This window comes from Amblyraja radiata, chromosome 3 (assembly GCF_010909765.2).
Source record: "Amblyraja radiata isolate CabotCenter1 chromosome 3, sAmbRad1.1.pri, whole genome shotgun sequence".
In the NCBI taxonomy this organism is placed as follows: Eukaryota; Metazoa; Chordata; class Chondrichthyes; order Rajiformes; family Rajidae; genus Amblyraja; species Amblyraja radiata.
Genome location: NC_045958.1, coordinates 20,273,453 through 20,290,598, shown reverse-complemented (window position 1 = coordinate 20,290,598; position 17,146 = coordinate 20,273,453). Strand labels below are relative to the sequence as shown.

Sequence of the window (17,146 nt, the reverse complement as noted above, 5' to 3'; positions counted from 1 at the left end):
GGTGAAATTTTAAGAGTACAGAATCTTTATGTCCCTGTTCGGTTGAAAGGAAATAGTAAAAATCGGAAAGAGCCATGGTTTTCAAGGGAAATTGGACACTTGGTTCGGAAAAAGAGGGAGATCTACAATAATTATAGGCAGCATGGAGTAAATGAGGTGCTTGAGGAGTATAAAGAATGTAAAAAGAATCTTAAGAAAGAAATTAGAAAAGCTAAAAGAAGATATGAGGTTGCTTTGGCAAGTAAGGTGAAAGTAAACCCAAAGGGTTTCTACAGCTATATTAATAGCAAAAGGATAACGAGGGATAAAATTGGTCCATTAGAGAGTCAGAGTGGACAGCTATCTGCAGAGCCAAAAGAGATGGGGGAGATATTGAACAATTTCTTTTCTTCGGTATTCACCAAGGAGAAGGATATTGAATTATGTGAGGTAAGGGAAACAAGTAGAGTAGCTATGGAAACTATGAGATTCAAAGAAGAGGAAGTACTGATACTTTTGAGAAATATAATGTGGATAAGTCTCCAGGTCCGGACAGGATATTCCCTAGGACATTGAGGGAAGTTAGTGTAGAAATAGCAGGGGCTATGACAGAAATATTTCAAATGTCATTAGAAACGGGAATAGTGCCGGAGGATTGGCGTACTGCGCATGTTGTTCCATTGTTTAAAAAGGGGTCTAAGAGTAAACCTAGCAATTATAGACCTGTCAGTTTGACGTCAGTGGTGGGCAAATTAATGGAAAGGATACTTAGAGATAATATATATTAGCATCTGGATAAACAGGGTCTGATAAGGAACAGTCAACATGGATTTGTGCCTGGAAGGTCATGTTTGACTAATCTTCTTGAATTTTTTGAAGAGGTTACTCGGGAAATTGATGAGGGTAAAGCAGTGGATGTTGTATATATGGACTTCAGTAAGGCCTTTGACAAGGTTCCTCGTGGAAGGTTGGCTAAGAAGGTTCAATGGTTGGGTATTAATGGTGGAGTAGCAAGATGGATTCAACAGTGGCTGAATCGGAGATGCCAGAGAGTAATGGTGGATGGTTGTTTGTCAGGTTGGAGGCCAGTGACTAGTGGGGTGCCACAGGGATCTGTGTTGGGTCCACTGTTGTTTGTCATGTACATCAATGATCTGGATGATGGTGTGGTAAATTGGATTAGTAAGTATGCAGATGATACTAAGATAGGTGGGGTTGTGGATAATGAAGTAGATTTTCAAAGTCTACAGAGAGATTTATGCCAGTTGGAAGAGTGGTCTGAAAGATGGCAGATGGAGTTTAATGCTGATAAGTGTGAGGTGCTACATCTTGGCAGGACAAATCAAAATAGGACGTACATGGTAAATGGTAGGGAATTGAAGAATGCAGGTGAACAGAGGGATCTGGGAATAACTGTGGAATCTCATGTAGATAGGGTGGTAAAGAAAGCTTTTGGTGTGCTGGCCTTTATAAATCAGAGCATTGAGTATAGAAGTTGGGATGTAATGTTAAAATTGTACAAGGCATTGGTGAGGCCAATTCTGGAGTATGGGGTACAATTTTGGTCGCCTAATTATAGGAAGGATGTCAACAAAATAGAGAGAGTACAGAGGAGATTTACTAGAATGTTGCCTGGGTTTCAGCAACTAAGTTACAGAGAAAGGTTGAACAAGTTAGGGCTTTATTCTTTGGAGCGCATAAGGTTAAGGGGGGACTTGATAGAGGTCTTTAAAATGATGAGAGGGATAGACAGAGTTGACGTGGATAAGCTTTTCCCACTGAGAGTAGGGAAGATTCAAACAAGGAAACATGACTTCAGAATTAAGGGACAGAAGTTTAGGGGTAACATGAGGGGGAACTTCTTTACTCAGAGAGTGGTGGCTGTGTGGAATGAGCTTCCAGTGAAGGTGGTAGAGGCAGGTTCGTTTTTATCATTTAAAAATAAATTGGATAGTTATATGGACGGGAAAGGAATGGAGGGTTATGGTCTGAGCGCAGGTATATGGGACTAGGGGAGAATACGTGTTCGGCACGGACTAGAAGGATCGAGATGGCCTGTTTCCGTGCTGTAATTGTTATATGGTTATATACATATTCCAGTATTTGAGCACCAGTTACAGTCAAATCAAGTGATAGGGCACTTCCTTTCCCATTCACTTGTGCCTCAAGCCCTTTGGATGCTTTCAGCTATCTGAAAGAAGAGGTCACTAGGATGGGAATGATGTGGGATAAGGGTGGTAAGTATGATCTGAAGCTTGTAAAGTTGAAGAGATTGTGAGGTAATGGCATAATGAAATACTGGAGGAAGATTAGGTACAAACACAGGATCAGTTTCTCTAGTCTCTGTATCATTCTGTTGAATGAATTGTTGGAGTCACAACTCTTTTCATTTGGCGCTACTGGCATCAATTATATGCCATCCTTCCCTGCAGAAGAGATAGTTTAATTTAGTTTATTGTCACGTGTACTGAGGTACTGTGAAAAGCCTTTGTTGTGTACTAACCAGTCAGCGGAAAGACAGTACATACACAGAAACATGTTTTTAAGTGTCTTGCAAAATATATGGGATATGCGCAGCATATTGAAGCTACAAAATGCAGCTTGGATCGACAATTAAGCATATGAATATGTATGAGGTGCATTTGAATGTTAGCTATAAAGCCTGATTTACAGAGCTTATTGCTTAGGCTAATGATGCGCAAATGAGATTGCATTGCATAAAGCAGTACATAGCAGTTACTGTAAATTGGGATTTGATTTTTTATATACTGATCTGGACCATATGTACAAAGTCTTCTTATCGACTCCACATCACAAGATTAGATATTGTTCAGCCAGAGGTGAACACACTTCTCGGCATCTTCATTGTAGGCAGCGAGATTGGCAGCTGTGCATTGGTTTGAATCAAAGTTAATGAATCACGTCATGTTTAAGAGAGAACTGCAGATGCTGGAAAAATCGAAGGTAGACAAAAATGCTGGAGAAACTCAGCGGGTGAGGCAGCATCTATGGAGCGAAGGAATAGGTGACGTTTTGGGTCGAGACCCTTCTTCAGACTGATGTGGGGTTGGGGGACGGGAAGAAGAAAGGAAGAGGTGGAGACAGTAGGCTGTAGGAGAGCTAGGAAGGGGAGGGGAAAGAAGGAGAACATAGGGTCTACCTAAATGCGAACTGAGCGGAGGTGTAGGGCGGCGATCGTTAAGCCTGCGCTTGGTCTCACCGATGTAAGCAGTTGACACCAAGAACAGCGGATGCAATAGATGAGGTTGGAGGAGGTGCAGGTGAACCTCTGCCTCACCTGGAAAGATTGCTTGGGTCCTTGAATGGAGTCGAAGGGGGAGGTAAAGCGACAAGTGTAGCATTTCCTGCAGGTTGCAAGGGAAAGTACTAGGGGAGGGGGTGGTTTGGGAGGGAAGGGATGAATTGACCAAGGAGTTACGGAGGGAGCGGTCTCTGCGGAAAGCTGAAAGGGGAGGAAATGGGAAGATGTGGCCAGTGGAGTAGCGAAAATGTCAGAGGATTATCTATTGTATGTGACGGCTGGTAGGGTGGATGGTGAGACAAGTGGGACTACTCTCGTCACGTGGTTTGATTACTTGGATTAATTTCAATGGCATCTCCTCCCATTGTTTCTTGGACCCTAATGGAAAAATTGATTCTTTGATTCTCTCTATCTCCTCTGCCAACACCACTCAGTGGATCACATTTATGCACATGATTAATCAAAACTTAGTTTGATTCAAAGATCTGTAAAATTTGTTAAATGAAGGAGGAGATTTAATCAAACCTCCTTTTGTTTGATTTAGGTCCTAGAGTTCTTTATTTTCCTGATCTTCAGTAGTGGATGAATTTCAGATTATTTCCACATTCAATTAGCAGAATATATGAAAGAATGGAAAAACAAACTATATTTCTGGAATCTTACAATATGTAGGTGATGACTCCCACTGACCACATGTCAACCTCTGGTCCATAGGCATAGCCTCGTAAGATTTCAGGGGCTGGGACAAAAAGAAAGAGAGGTTAGGTACTTTAATAAAAGTCATTACAACTTCATAAATTTGCTGGGCAGTGAGAAATTAATTAAGTATTTCTCGTGGCCCTAGAAAAATTGGGGATATAAATGAAGCTTATCAGCACCACTCACATCTTATTTTATTATCTTAGAATTTTATTTTTTCTTTATGTGCTCATGTAATGTGCCATCACCTGCTAAACTAGTATTTATTGCCGACCCCTAGCTGCTCCTAAACAGAGTGGCTTGCGAGGCTGTTTCTTTTTTTTAATTTTAATTTTTTTATTTTATTTATTAGAAGTAGTGTACATTACAATAATAAGCCAAAAATAACATAATACATTTCCTGTACCACTTCATATTTTAAACTTTAAAAAGAAAAGTAAAGAAAGTGAGATAGGATAGTAAGTGTGTGAAAGAGTGATCAAAAAAAGACCCTTAGACACGAAAAATTCGAAAAAAAAGTTAAGAAGTAAGCCATAGAAAAAGAAAAAGAGAAAAAGAAAACAGAAGATATATTAAAAGTTAAAAAAAAGAGATAAAAGGGATATACCAACCGTATTTTTCCTCGACCCTCACCAGGTCCTGAAACCTTGCGAGGCTATTTCAAAGGGCAATTTTCCGTCAAGTAGGTAAGAACTCAAATGGGCAATTAGAAGGGTCAAAAGGTGCCACAAAATGGCTTGTGCGAGTCAGATTAAAGAAATTCCCAAAGCTTTTTACGGTACATTAAATACAAGTGGGTAACCAAGAGAAGATAGGATAAAGGAGAGAATTTGTGCTTGGGAGACAGAGGATGTAGGAAACTACCAAACAAGTTCAATAAATTGGTATTCACCTCGGGGAAAGACAAGGGCAGCGAGATCAGTGTGGGGTAATCAAATATACAAAGGCAATTTGAAATCAATGCAGAGGAGGCGTTGGAGCACTTGATAAGCATTAAGGTGGATGATTCCCAAAGGCCTGATGGAATATATCCCAGGTTATTAAGAGAGGCAAGAGAGGAAACTGCAGGAGCCTTGGCCTAGACATTTGTATCTTCTCTAAACAGAGATGAAGCCCTGGAGGACTGGAGATTAGCTGATACTATTCATAGGAAGGAACTGCAGATGTTGGTTTAAACCAAAGATAGACACAAAAGACATATATGATCTCACGGTTGCCAAACACTTTAATCCCGCTTCCCATTCCCACACTGGCCTTCCTGCCCTAGGCTTCCTCCATTGTCAGAGTGAGGCCAAACGCAAATTGGAGGAACAGCATTTCATTTTTCGCTTGGGCAGTCCCAGCACAGATCCCTATGGAACTCCACAGGTCACAGATCTCCAGCTTGAATATTGTCCTTCCACCACAACTCTCTTCTATCAGTAAGTTAATTTTGAATCCATATGACCAAATCACCATTAATCCCGGGCATTTTAATATTCTGGAACAGCCTATCTTGGGGGACTTTATCAAATAGAAACATAGAAAATAGGTGCAGGATTAGGCCATTCGGCCCTTCGAGCCTGCACCGCCATTCAATATGATCATGGCTGATCATCCAACTCAGTATCCTGTACCTGCCTTCTCTCCATACCCCCTGATCCCCTTAGCCATAAGGGCCACATCTAACACCCTCTTAAATATAGCCTATGAACTGGCCTCAACTACCTTCTGTGGCAGAGAATTTCAGAGATTCACCACTCTCTGTGTGAAAAATGTTTTTCTCATCTCGGTCCTAAAAGACTTCCCCCTTATCCTTAAACTGTGACCACTTGTTCTGGACTTCCCCAACATCGGGAACAATCTTCCTGCATCTAGCCTGTCCAACCCCTTAAGAATTTTGTAAGTTTCTGTAAGACCCCCCCTCAATCTTCTAAATTCTAGCGAGTACAAGCTGAGTCTATCCAGTCTTTCTTCATATGAAAGTCCTGACCCCAGGAATCAGTCTGGTGAACCTTCTCTGTACTCCCTCTATGGCAAGAATGTCTTTCCTCAGATTTGGAGACCAAAACTGTACGCAATACTCCAGGTGTGGTCTCATCAAGACCCTGTACAACTGCAGTAGAACCTCCCGACTCCTATACTCAAATCCTTTTGCTATGAATGCTAACATACCATTCGCTTTCTTCACTGCCTGCTGCACCTGCATGCCTACTTTCAATGACTGGTGTACCATGACAACCAGGTCTCATTGCATCTCCCCTTTTCCTAATCGGCCACCATTCAGATAATAGTCTACTTTCCTGTTTTTGCCACCAAATTGGATAACCTCACATTTATCTACATTATACTGCATCTGCCATGCATTTGCCCACTCACCCAACCTATCCAAGTCACCTTGCAGCCTCCTAGCATCCTCCTCACAGCTAACACTGCCCCCCAGCTTCGTGTCATCCGCAAACTTGGAGATGTTGCATTCAATTCCCTCGTCCAAATCATTCCAAATCCAATGCCTTACTAAAATCCATGGAGATACCATCCCCCACCCTACCCTCTTCGATCACCTTCATCAAGGTAGTGAGACATAATCTGCCTTGCATAAAGCCATGGTGATTGTCCAGAATTAACCCATTCTCTTCCAAATAGGAGAAATTTATATCTCGAAGAATCCTCTCCAATGGTTTCTCTACTTCCCTTCTTAAATAAAGGAACAACATTAACTACTCTCCAGTCCACCAAGGCATCGGCTGTGGCTACTGAGCACGCAGAGATCTTCATCGAGATCCTAGCAATCTCCTCTGTTGCCTCTCTCAATAATTTGTGATAAATCCCATCAGGTCATGGGGATTTATCCACTTTAATGTCTTCATGAGACCAACATCTCCTCCTTAATCTTAAACTGCTCTTGTATATTAGTAATCTCTACATTTATCTCACTGTCCACCATGTCCTTCTTGGTGAAAACAGACGCAAAACACTCGTTTAGCACCTCACCTATATTCCCAGACTCCAAGCACAAATTCCCTCCTTTATCCTTGAGCGGTCCTTCCTTCTCCCAGGTTACCCTCTTGTTTTTAATATAGGTATAAAAAGAGTTGCCATTTTACCTTAATCAGACTCACCAGCCATTTGTGGCCCCTTTTGGCCTTTCTAATCACCCGTTGTGTTATTTCCTCCTTTCTTTATATTCCTCAAAGGCCCTGTTTGATTCCAATCTCTTAAACCTCATAGTCACATGGATATGCAGGGAATAGAGGAATATGGATCACATGCAGGCAGAGAGAATTAGTGTAGCTTGGCATCATATTCAGCACAGACATTATGGGCCAAAGGGCCTGTGTTCTTGTGTGGTACTGTTCTATGTTCAATGTTCTAAAATTCAGCTGTAATCAGTTTAGCCTGTACAATCTTCCCACATAAAACAACCTTTCATTTCAGCTATTAGTCCAGTAAATAAATCCGCTGAGAATTGATTCGCATGAGTTTACATTTTTTCTTAATGTCGGAACTGTGCAAATCTCATCATTTATGCACTACTTTTTTAACGCAGGAATAGATAGTTTCCGCATTATACTCCTTGCTAAATCTTTCCCCATTTACGAATACATTCCTTTTTTTCCTCACTACTTACTTTTCTACCTGTTTTGAAATCCTTTGTTATAATAATAGAGAGGGAGTGGGATCCTGTGCTGCCATTTGTTTCCCACCCTACACCTACCTACTGCTGGTTAAATGCTGGTAAGCCAGCACTTCAGCAACCCAAGGTAGAAAACAACTGCACAACTCAATATAAAACTCTTCCCCCTTAGATTAAATTTCCCTTAAAATGAGCGTGAACATGCCAAAACTCTAAAAAAAACTATAGATGTTGGAAATCCCTCAGTAGGCACCTTCTGTGGAAAGAAGCAATTAATCCTTCAGGCTGAAACCCCGTCTTCAGAATGGGGAACATAAGAAAACAAGTTATTTTTAAGCATCAAGATTCTAACTACTCATCAGGGCATAACATCTAAATTATTCTACCTGCATTAAGAAGACCATTATCATCCCAGTGCCGATGAAAAGCAAGATCTCATGCCTTAACGACTACCATCCAGTGACCTTAACCTACCATCATGAAGTGCTTTGAGCGGCTGGTTATGGCACACATTAAATCTAGTCTTGCAAGCAACCGTGACCCACTACAGTTCACCTACCGACACAACCAGTCCATGGCTGATGCCATCTCCTTGGCCCTACACTCATCCTTTGTACACCTGGATAAGAGAGACATCTACGTCAGACTTCTATTCATAGACTATAGCTCTGCTTTCAATAGCATTATCCCATCCAAGCTCGTTTCAAAACTTGTGAAACTTGGGAGTCACTCATCTCTGGATTTAGATCCTCGATTTTCTGACCAACAGGCCACAATCAGTGAGGACAGGTGACAAATCATCCTCTACGATAATCCTCCACACTAGTGCACCGCAAGAATGCGTTCTCAGTTCCCTTATTTATTCCTTATACACACACGACTGTGCAGTAAATACAAATCCAACTCAATTAATAAATTCGTAAACGACACCACCATAGTGGGCCGGATATCAAATATCAAAAGAGATGGGAAGGAGTTTGAGAACCTCGTGAACAAAGTTACTGGCTAGTGTCAAGCCAATAACCCTTCCCTCAGCAAGATAAAGAAGATAGTGATCGACATCAGGAAATGAAGCGGTACACATGCCTTGGTATACTTGATGGCACTGAAGTAGAGATAGTTGAAAGCTTCAAGTTCCTTGGAGTAAATATCACCAGCAACTTGTCGTGAACCACCAATATTGAAGTAATGGTCAAGAAAGCACACCAACATCTCTACTTCCTTAGAAGGCTAAGCAAGTTTGGCATGTCCCATCAACAACTCTACCATGAATGAATGAATAAATACTTTATTGTTACATGTGACAGGTCAGTTGTTCTCCCCCTCCCCTTCCAATGTCTACAGATGCGCTGTAGAAACCATGTATAACATCATGGTGTTGGAACAGCTCCATCCAAGACCAAAAGAAATTGCAGAGAATTGTGAACGCAGTCCACACCAACACGCAAACCAACCTCTCTTCCATTGACTCCATCTACACTTCACGCTGCAATGGAAAAGTCACCAGCATAATCAAGGACAAATCTCTTCTCCCCTTTCCCATCAGGCAAGCGGTACAGAAGTGTGAAAACGCATATCTCCAGATTCAAGGACAGTTTCTTCCCAGCTGTTATCAGGCAACTGGATCATTCTATCACCAGGGAGTGGTCCTGACCTACCATCTACCTCATTGGAGACTCTCAATAACTACCTTTAATCAACTTTATCTCGCACTAAACGTTATTACCGTTATCCTGTATTTGTGCACGGCTTGACTGTAATCATGTATAGTTTTTCTGCTGACTGGATAGCACAAAATAAAAAAGCTTTTCACTGTACCTGGGAACACGTGACAATAAACTAAACTATTCCTTGGCTGAAGTAGACCCTTTAACCCTGAGTTCAAGGATTATTCTGACCACTTATAGAACTTGTTGCCAACTAACAATATGGAGTCAAATATGCCCAATTTAAACACAAACCTCTGGCGTCCTCTATTGCTGCATGAGTATATTTGTTCTGTATTGCATGTGTAACAGTTTCAGCTATATTCTCAAGAGCAGGAATAAAGACTTCCAATTCTCTGCCTTGATCCAACAAACATCTGTTAGACAAGTTGGAAAAGCAGACCGACACAATGAATTACACAACTCAATATGCTGCAAAAGTTACAAATCCAGTTTATGATGACTTTGTATGACATCAATCTTTCATCTAGGCCAATATATCATCTCTCACATCATGACCTTTATTTTCTGCAATAACTAATGTGACCTTTTATAACTTTAATGTGACTGGGAAAACTAATTTGTTCAATCATTTTCTCACAAAAAATCCAAAACGTTATTCAAGCATGAGCTCCTATCCAAACACAGTTGATTTTGCTTTATCACCGTGAATTTTTCTTAGTGTCATGCTACGATGTCTCAAAAAATATCTCATAACGTTTTCTCTTTGAGACGTTAAGTTAAACAGCTTTCTGTCTTTCTCCATTTTTGCAGGAAGGAGCTGCATTCACTATTGTCCAATCTAATGGTACTTCCCCCAATCCTATGAAATATTGAAAATGAAAATTAAAATTAAAGATGTCAAAGGTAATGGGAAAGTATACAGTTAATGGCAAGACCCATAACAGCATTAATATACAGAGGGAACTTGGGGTCCAAATCCATAGAACATAGAACAGCACAGCACAGGAGCAGGCCCACAATGTCCGTCCGAACATGATGCCAAGGGCAAGCCTTATCTACCTGCACTTAATCTATAATCCCCCATTCCCCACATATCCATGTGCCTATTCAAAAGTCTCTTAAATGCCGATATTGGATCTGCCCCCACCACTGTCCCTGACAGCACATTCCAAGCACCCACAAAAAAAAAACTTCCCCAGCACATCTCCTTTAAACTTTGACTTCTCACCTCAAAGCTATGCCCGACAGTATTTGCTTTTATTTAATCCTGCGAAAAAGGTTCTGGCTGTCTACACTATCTAGGCATCTCATTATTTTATATACTTCTATCAGTTCTCTCCTCAACCTCCAGAATTTCAAGAACAATAATCCGTCTGTCTGACCTCTCCCTGAGCCATTATCCCCTAATCCAGGCATCATTTTATCCAGATGCTTTCTGTCCCACTTAGTTACTCCAGCATTTTGTCTCTATCATTTTAGTAAACCTCCTCTGAACCGTTTCCAAAGCCGTGTGGTATTGTGGCAACTAGAACTGGATGCAATACTCCAAGTGCAACCTAACCAAAATCCTATAAAGCTGCATCATGACTTCCTGATTTTTATATTCAATGCCCCAATTATGACGGCAAACATACCATATTCCTTCTTTTCCACTCTATCTACTTGTGTTGCCACCTTGACGGAGTCATGAACTAGGACCCCACCATCCCTCTGTACATCAACACTGTTAAGGATCTTAGTATATTTTAATTGTATATTTTCCCCTTACATTCAACCTCCCAAAGTGCAACACCTCACACTTGATCAGCTTAAACTCCATCTGCCATTATTCCGGCCATTTCTGTAGCTAATCTATATCCCACCGTACACTTTGATAACCTTCCTCACAGTTCACGACTCCAGCATTTTGATATCATCCTACTAACCAACCGGTTACATTTCAATTCATTTTTATATATCGCAAACAAAGGTCCTAGCATAGATCCGTGCAGATCGCCATTGGTCACAGACCTCCATCTTGAATTTTGTCTTCCATCAAAACCCTCTGCTATCAGTAAGCTCTGAAAGTGGCCACACTAGTAGATAGAGTGCAGAAGATGTTTACTGGTACGATGTCTGGATATTGGCATCAGGGTATTAGATATAAGAAGCGATTGAACAGATTTGATTGTTTTATCTGGAATGCTGGAGGTTGAGGAGAGACTCAGCAAGGGATACTACAGCCATAACAGAAACATGCCTGAGAGAAGTGTATGGCTGGCAGCTCAATGTTCCACAACATAGAGGAAGATGGAGAGATCATGGATGCTAAGAAACTGAAGCATTCGAATTGGGATGTCTTAGACCATATACGAATTACCAAAGAGTTGGGTATTAATGGTGGTGTAGCAAGATGGATTCAACAGTGGCTGAATGGGAGATGCCAGAGAGTAATGGTGGATGGCTGTTTGTCAGGTTGGAGGCCGGTGACTAGTGGGGTGCTTCAGTGTTGGGTCCACTGTTGTTTGTCATGTACATCAATGATCTGGATGATGGAGTGGAAAATTGGTTTAGTAAGTATGCAGATGATACTAAGATAGGTGGTGTTGTGGATAATTAAGTAGATTTTCAAAGTCTACAGAGAGATTTAGGCCATTTGGAAGAGTGGGCTGAAAGATGGCAGAAGGAGTTTAATGCTGATAAGTGTGAGGTGCTACATCTTGGCAGGACAAATCAAAATAGGACGTACATGGTAAATGGTAACGAATTGAGGAATGCAGTTGAACAGAGGGATCTAGGAATAACTGTGCATAGTTCCCTGAAGGTGGAATCTCATGTAGATAGGATGGTAAAGAAAGCTTTTGGTGTGCTGGCCTTTATAAATCAGAGCATTGAGTATAGAAGTTGGGATGTAATGTTAAAATTGTACAAGGCATTGGTGAGGCCAATTCTGGATTATGGTGTACAATTTTGGTCGCCTAATTATAGGAAGGATGTCAACAAAATAGAGAGAGTACAGAGGAGATTTACTAGAATGTTGCCTGGGTTTCAGCAACTAAGTTACAGAGAAAGGTTGAACAAGTTAGGTCTTTATTCTTTGGAGCGCAGAAGGTTAAGTGGGGACTTGATAGAGGTCTTTAAAATGATGAGAGGGATAGACAGAGTTGATGTGGATAAGTTTTTCCCATTGAGAGTAGGGAAGATTCAAACAAGAGACTTGAGAATTAAGGGACAGAAGTTTAGGGGTAACATTAGGGGGGACTTCTTTACTCAGAGAGTGGTAGCTGTGTGGAATGAGCTTCCAGTGGAAGTGGTGGAGGCAGGTTTGATTTTATCATTTAAAAATAAATTGGATAGGTATATGGACGGGAAAGGAATGGAGGGTTATGGTCTGAGTGCTGGGACCAGGGGGAAAAAAAATGTTCGGCACGGACTTGAAGGGCCGAGATGGCCTGTTTCCGTGCTGTAATTGTTATATGGTTATAAGAGGCACTGGTGGTTTTAAAGCACATCAAGGTGGATAAATCCCCAGAGCCTGAGCAAGTACTTCCTCAAACCTTGTGGGACATTAGGAAAGAAATTGCAGAGCTCGTTCGGGAGTGATGCTATACCGACATTCGAGCTACCTCCTGATTTTGCCTTGTAGGAGGTGATTGCATTCAGACCCCGCCACAACTGCTGAACACCTGTCTCATCCTCCAGCTTGGAGCAGAAGTCCCTTTTGGCCTTTTTGATGGCCTTACCAAGGTCGTATCTGGACTTCTTGTAGACCACTGTATCATCAGGCATGAATGCCCGCTGTCTGGTCTATAGGAGAGTGCGGATCTCAAAGTTCATCCAAGGTTTCTGATTGGGAAACACTCGGAAGGATTTTATAGGGATGCAGTCCTCCACACATTTCTTTATGAAATCTGTAACGACTGTGGCGTATTCGTTCAGGTCCGTTGCCGAGTCCCTGAACATTGCCCAGTCTACAGACTCCAAACAGTCCTGGAGTTGTGCCTCTGCCCCCCCTCCCCCGACTAGCTCTGTACAGTCCTTGGAGTTGATGCTGAAAAAACTGATTTTCTTGAAAGACATTAATAATTTAGGCATGGGAACATTTGAATAGTTTGGATATGATGCTAAACGCTTAAGTGTGGTGAATGAAAGAGTTATCAAGATGGACTTGGTGGACAAGATCGACAAGCCGTCGGAAAGGGCCACCACATACCATATTAAAATTATTGCAGAGAAATGTGGTGATACTTTTTGGAAGGAAGAACAAAAAGTCAAAAGAATACAAATGTTACAATTCTAAAGGGGGTAAAGGAAAGAAGACATTCCAGAGCGGCAGAACAGGTTAGAATGCAGTTAAAAGAGTGTATAGAATACTGACCTTTATAAATAGTATCTTAAGCGAATAGAAAAACAGACATAATTTCGATCTTCTACGAAACACTGCTTTGGTCATAAATGGAGTGTTTTGTCTAATTCCAAGGAATGCATTTTGGAAAGATGTGAAGATTCATAAGAGGGAATATAAACATTTTGTTCGAATGATACAAGGGTTTATTATGGAAAGACGAAAATGCCTGCTTTGCCAGTGAGATCCATATTTTGTCACTGAGATTTATAGAAATATTTAAAATTAGAAAGGTTTGTTGAAGACGAAAACTTACAGCTTTCGTCATTGTTTATAGCTCCCATCTGTAGAGGTTATACAAATGTCTCTCTAGTGAGCATATAGGTGGTCTATAAATCTTTTACTTGCTCATGGCAATGGAAATGGTAGTATTACAGCTGAGTTACTGGACTATTAGCTAGGGATCTGAACTACTGATGTACTGAACTTAAATTTCACCACAGTAGCTAGGATTTAGCAAATTAAAAAATGACGATAATCCTGTAATCATGACACACTAGATTGTCATTAAAAACCCAGCTGGCTAACCAATGTCCCTCAGGAAAGGTAATTTGTTGTCTGATCTCTATACAATCCTTAAATTGCTGCCTGCTAAGTTAAGGGCCTGTCCCACGATGCGAGTTCACCCAAGAGCTCTCCCGAGTTAAAAAAAAATCAAACTCGTGGTAAGTACGTAGAATGTACGTAGCGGGTACGTCGGAGCTCATGGATGTCTTGTAGCGGCTCGTAATGCTAACGGCTGGTACTCGGGAAATGCGGAAACTCGTGAAGTCTTTTCAACAGCGTGAAACATTTCCAAGTAAAAAAATACTCGTGATGGGGTACCACGAGTTTGATTTTTTTTCTAACTCGGGAGAGCCCTTGGGTGAACTTGCATCGTGGGACAGGCCCTTTAAATGCGAATCAGGAATACAACGTAAATGCTGCATAAATTTCTGTAAAAATCATTACAAATGCTCATGTATTATAATTTGATGTTGCTGGCAATAAGTCTTTGTTGGAGTTGAATTAATATAAATGCTTATATTCACTGGAGAGACAAATAATTTCTCAAAATGTATATTAAATATTAAAACCTACCACAGTATCCTGGTGTCCCACATATAGTCTTCATGGATAACTGTCCTTCAACGATTTTAGAAAGTCCAAAGTCAGCTTCAATAAAAAGTATGCATTATTCAGATGATGTTCATTGAGATATTAATAATGCACTTTCTAAATTAGTAACTTTATGAAAAATAGAATTTTGAAAAACGATCAAGTAGTGGCTGTCAGTGCTTAAAATTAATTTGTCATTTCTACAGAGTATGTAGAATTGCAAGCAGCCACTGAAATTTAAAGCTGCTGACTTTAAGAACATCGACAAACATCATTTTCCTTTAGGTACATCGTCAATTTTTTTTATGAGAGTAGCTCTTTGAATAAATAGATATATCATAGTCTTCTCTCTTAAGTAAAACATGGCACAAATTAATGGAAAAGAGCTGTCAAATATTCACCATTACATCCATGATTTAAATTTACACAAAGTCAATGGTTCAATTTTTATGGAAGCATCAATAGTTATGACATTGGATGGAAGCTGCATACCAAATCTCGTTGCACATATGTGCAATGACAATAAAATATATTATTATTATTATTATAGAAAAATGGAAAGATTTCAAAATAGCTTCAGCCCAGCACATTGCCTTGAATCTTAGGCACCTCAAATTCACAATCAGGCACCCTTGTTATCACCCTGGCAGTGGAACACCACAGATTGGGAGGAGGGAGTGGAGAGATAGAGGGGAAATTAATTGGGAGAGTGTAAGAGTGCAGGTGCTTAAGAGATTAAGAACAAGCACATGTTTAAAGAGGGTTGAGGAAGGATGCAAGAGTGAGAGCATATATGAGCTTGGCATCAGAACTAAATGAAATATTTTCCCCTCCATTCCACCCTCTGTGTGCTCACATCTCTTAATCTCTTCTACCAATTAAATCTCCATTTCGACCCCTCTCCATCAACCATCTCCCCTCTCTCTCCCTCACACACAATCTCAGATCTGACACAGCTCATTTATTTGACTCTGCTCTTCTCTCTGTGTTGCACATTTTTCCTTACAGTATCTCATCTAAGAACAACTATTCTTATTGTGCAAACATTGCAATGAGAGTAACCAGGTTATTTGATAATGTACCAAATTCTTAATCACAGTTCCCAAAATTGATAATTAGATTAAAGAAATATATGACATTAAATATGCAGATACCATTGTATCAATTTATCAACACATAATAACTCAATCTTCAGATTACAATGTAATCTACAAAAATGTACATTCTTAATAATGTTAATCATTGACTTGAACCGTACAACTGTGAATGTTCCCTTTTGTTGTATAGCAAGGAGATTGCCTTGATGCTCTGGACTACTAAAACATTTAGTTGGTTCTATGATTGTTTCCATTTGAAGTTTTTTATTTTTCTGTAATTATTTAATCAAATTGTTTCAACTAGTGTTGATTTAGAACTACACAATCACTTCCAGTAAATGGAAATACCAATTTTTTTATTTTAAAATTTCAATCGGTTCCACTTATAGATCTGAGAAACCTTTAACAATTAAAAAAGTGTGATGAATTTTTCACATTTTGAAGGGGCATTCAGAGTGTTCCTTAAGCGAGCATTGTATTTTGCCATATAGGTCCTTTGAAGCTTAGAAAGTAAACTATTTGCAAGAAGGAAAGGTAGCAAAACATTGTTGATATCAAAATATCTTGATGTTAAATATCATCTACAGAAGCAGCATTTATAGAACACACCTATTTTTAATAATGCATCTGGAGTCGGAGAAGCGTAGAGAAGGTTTTCAGGTTTGAGATCACGATGAACAATTCCATTTTCGTGCAGATACTTGACAATAAAATTAGAACAAAAATTTAAAAACGACTGCAGTTACTAAGAGATGATATCAGCTACAATTAAATAGTTTTATATTTAATCGACTAATTGATCTGATGCATAATAAATTATGTGCAACACCTTTACATAGGTAAACAAGGATGATTAATAACATGCAATTATCATTCCAATCTATTTTTATGAAATTGTATGAACATTTTTCTAAATATATTAATTTTGTAAGAATGTTTTGTAAAAATACAAGATTACTAATATACTGTAAATATTAACTTCAGAAATACATTCTTTTAGATTCACTGATTCACACTTAAAGTAGATTTTGGGATCTTTTTGGGAACAACTGGAATAAATTAGTTATACACCATAAAACCACTATAAAACAGAGTAATATTTCTCGTGAAGGTCTTTCTTCCTCTTATTTTACCTATAAAGGATTAATATTCTGACAAGAATGGAGAAAATGCTCATCCTGCTGTTACAATTATGGACAGCAAGACAACAGAAGATAGCATTCATGATGAGTGCATAGTGAGTGCCTAATGAAAAGTCCAGTAATAAATTTACAGTGTAAAACCTACTAAAGAAAAGTCAATAAAAAGCCTCTGGAAGTATATATACAAACAGTAGCACAA

General features: G+C 39.8%; 1 protein-coding gene across 1 annotated transcript in view; it reads right to left on the bottom strand.

The window, feature by feature from the left end:
- camk4 (calcium/calmodulin dependent protein kinase IV) overlaps window positions 1–17,146 on the bottom strand; it is a 130,390-nt gene that overhangs the window by 17,399 nt on the left and 95,845 nt on the right. The window contains exons 6-8 of the mRNA XM_033017417.1: window positions 16,415–16,505; window positions 14,691–14,765; window positions 3,905–3,980 (exon numbers count right to left, since the gene is read on the bottom strand). Coding sequence (XP_032873308.1) covers window positions 3,905–3,980; window positions 14,691–14,765; window positions 16,415–16,505 — 242 coding nt within the window. The remainder of the gene's footprint in view (window positions 1–3,904; window positions 3,981–14,690; window positions 14,766–16,414; window positions 16,506–17,146) is intronic.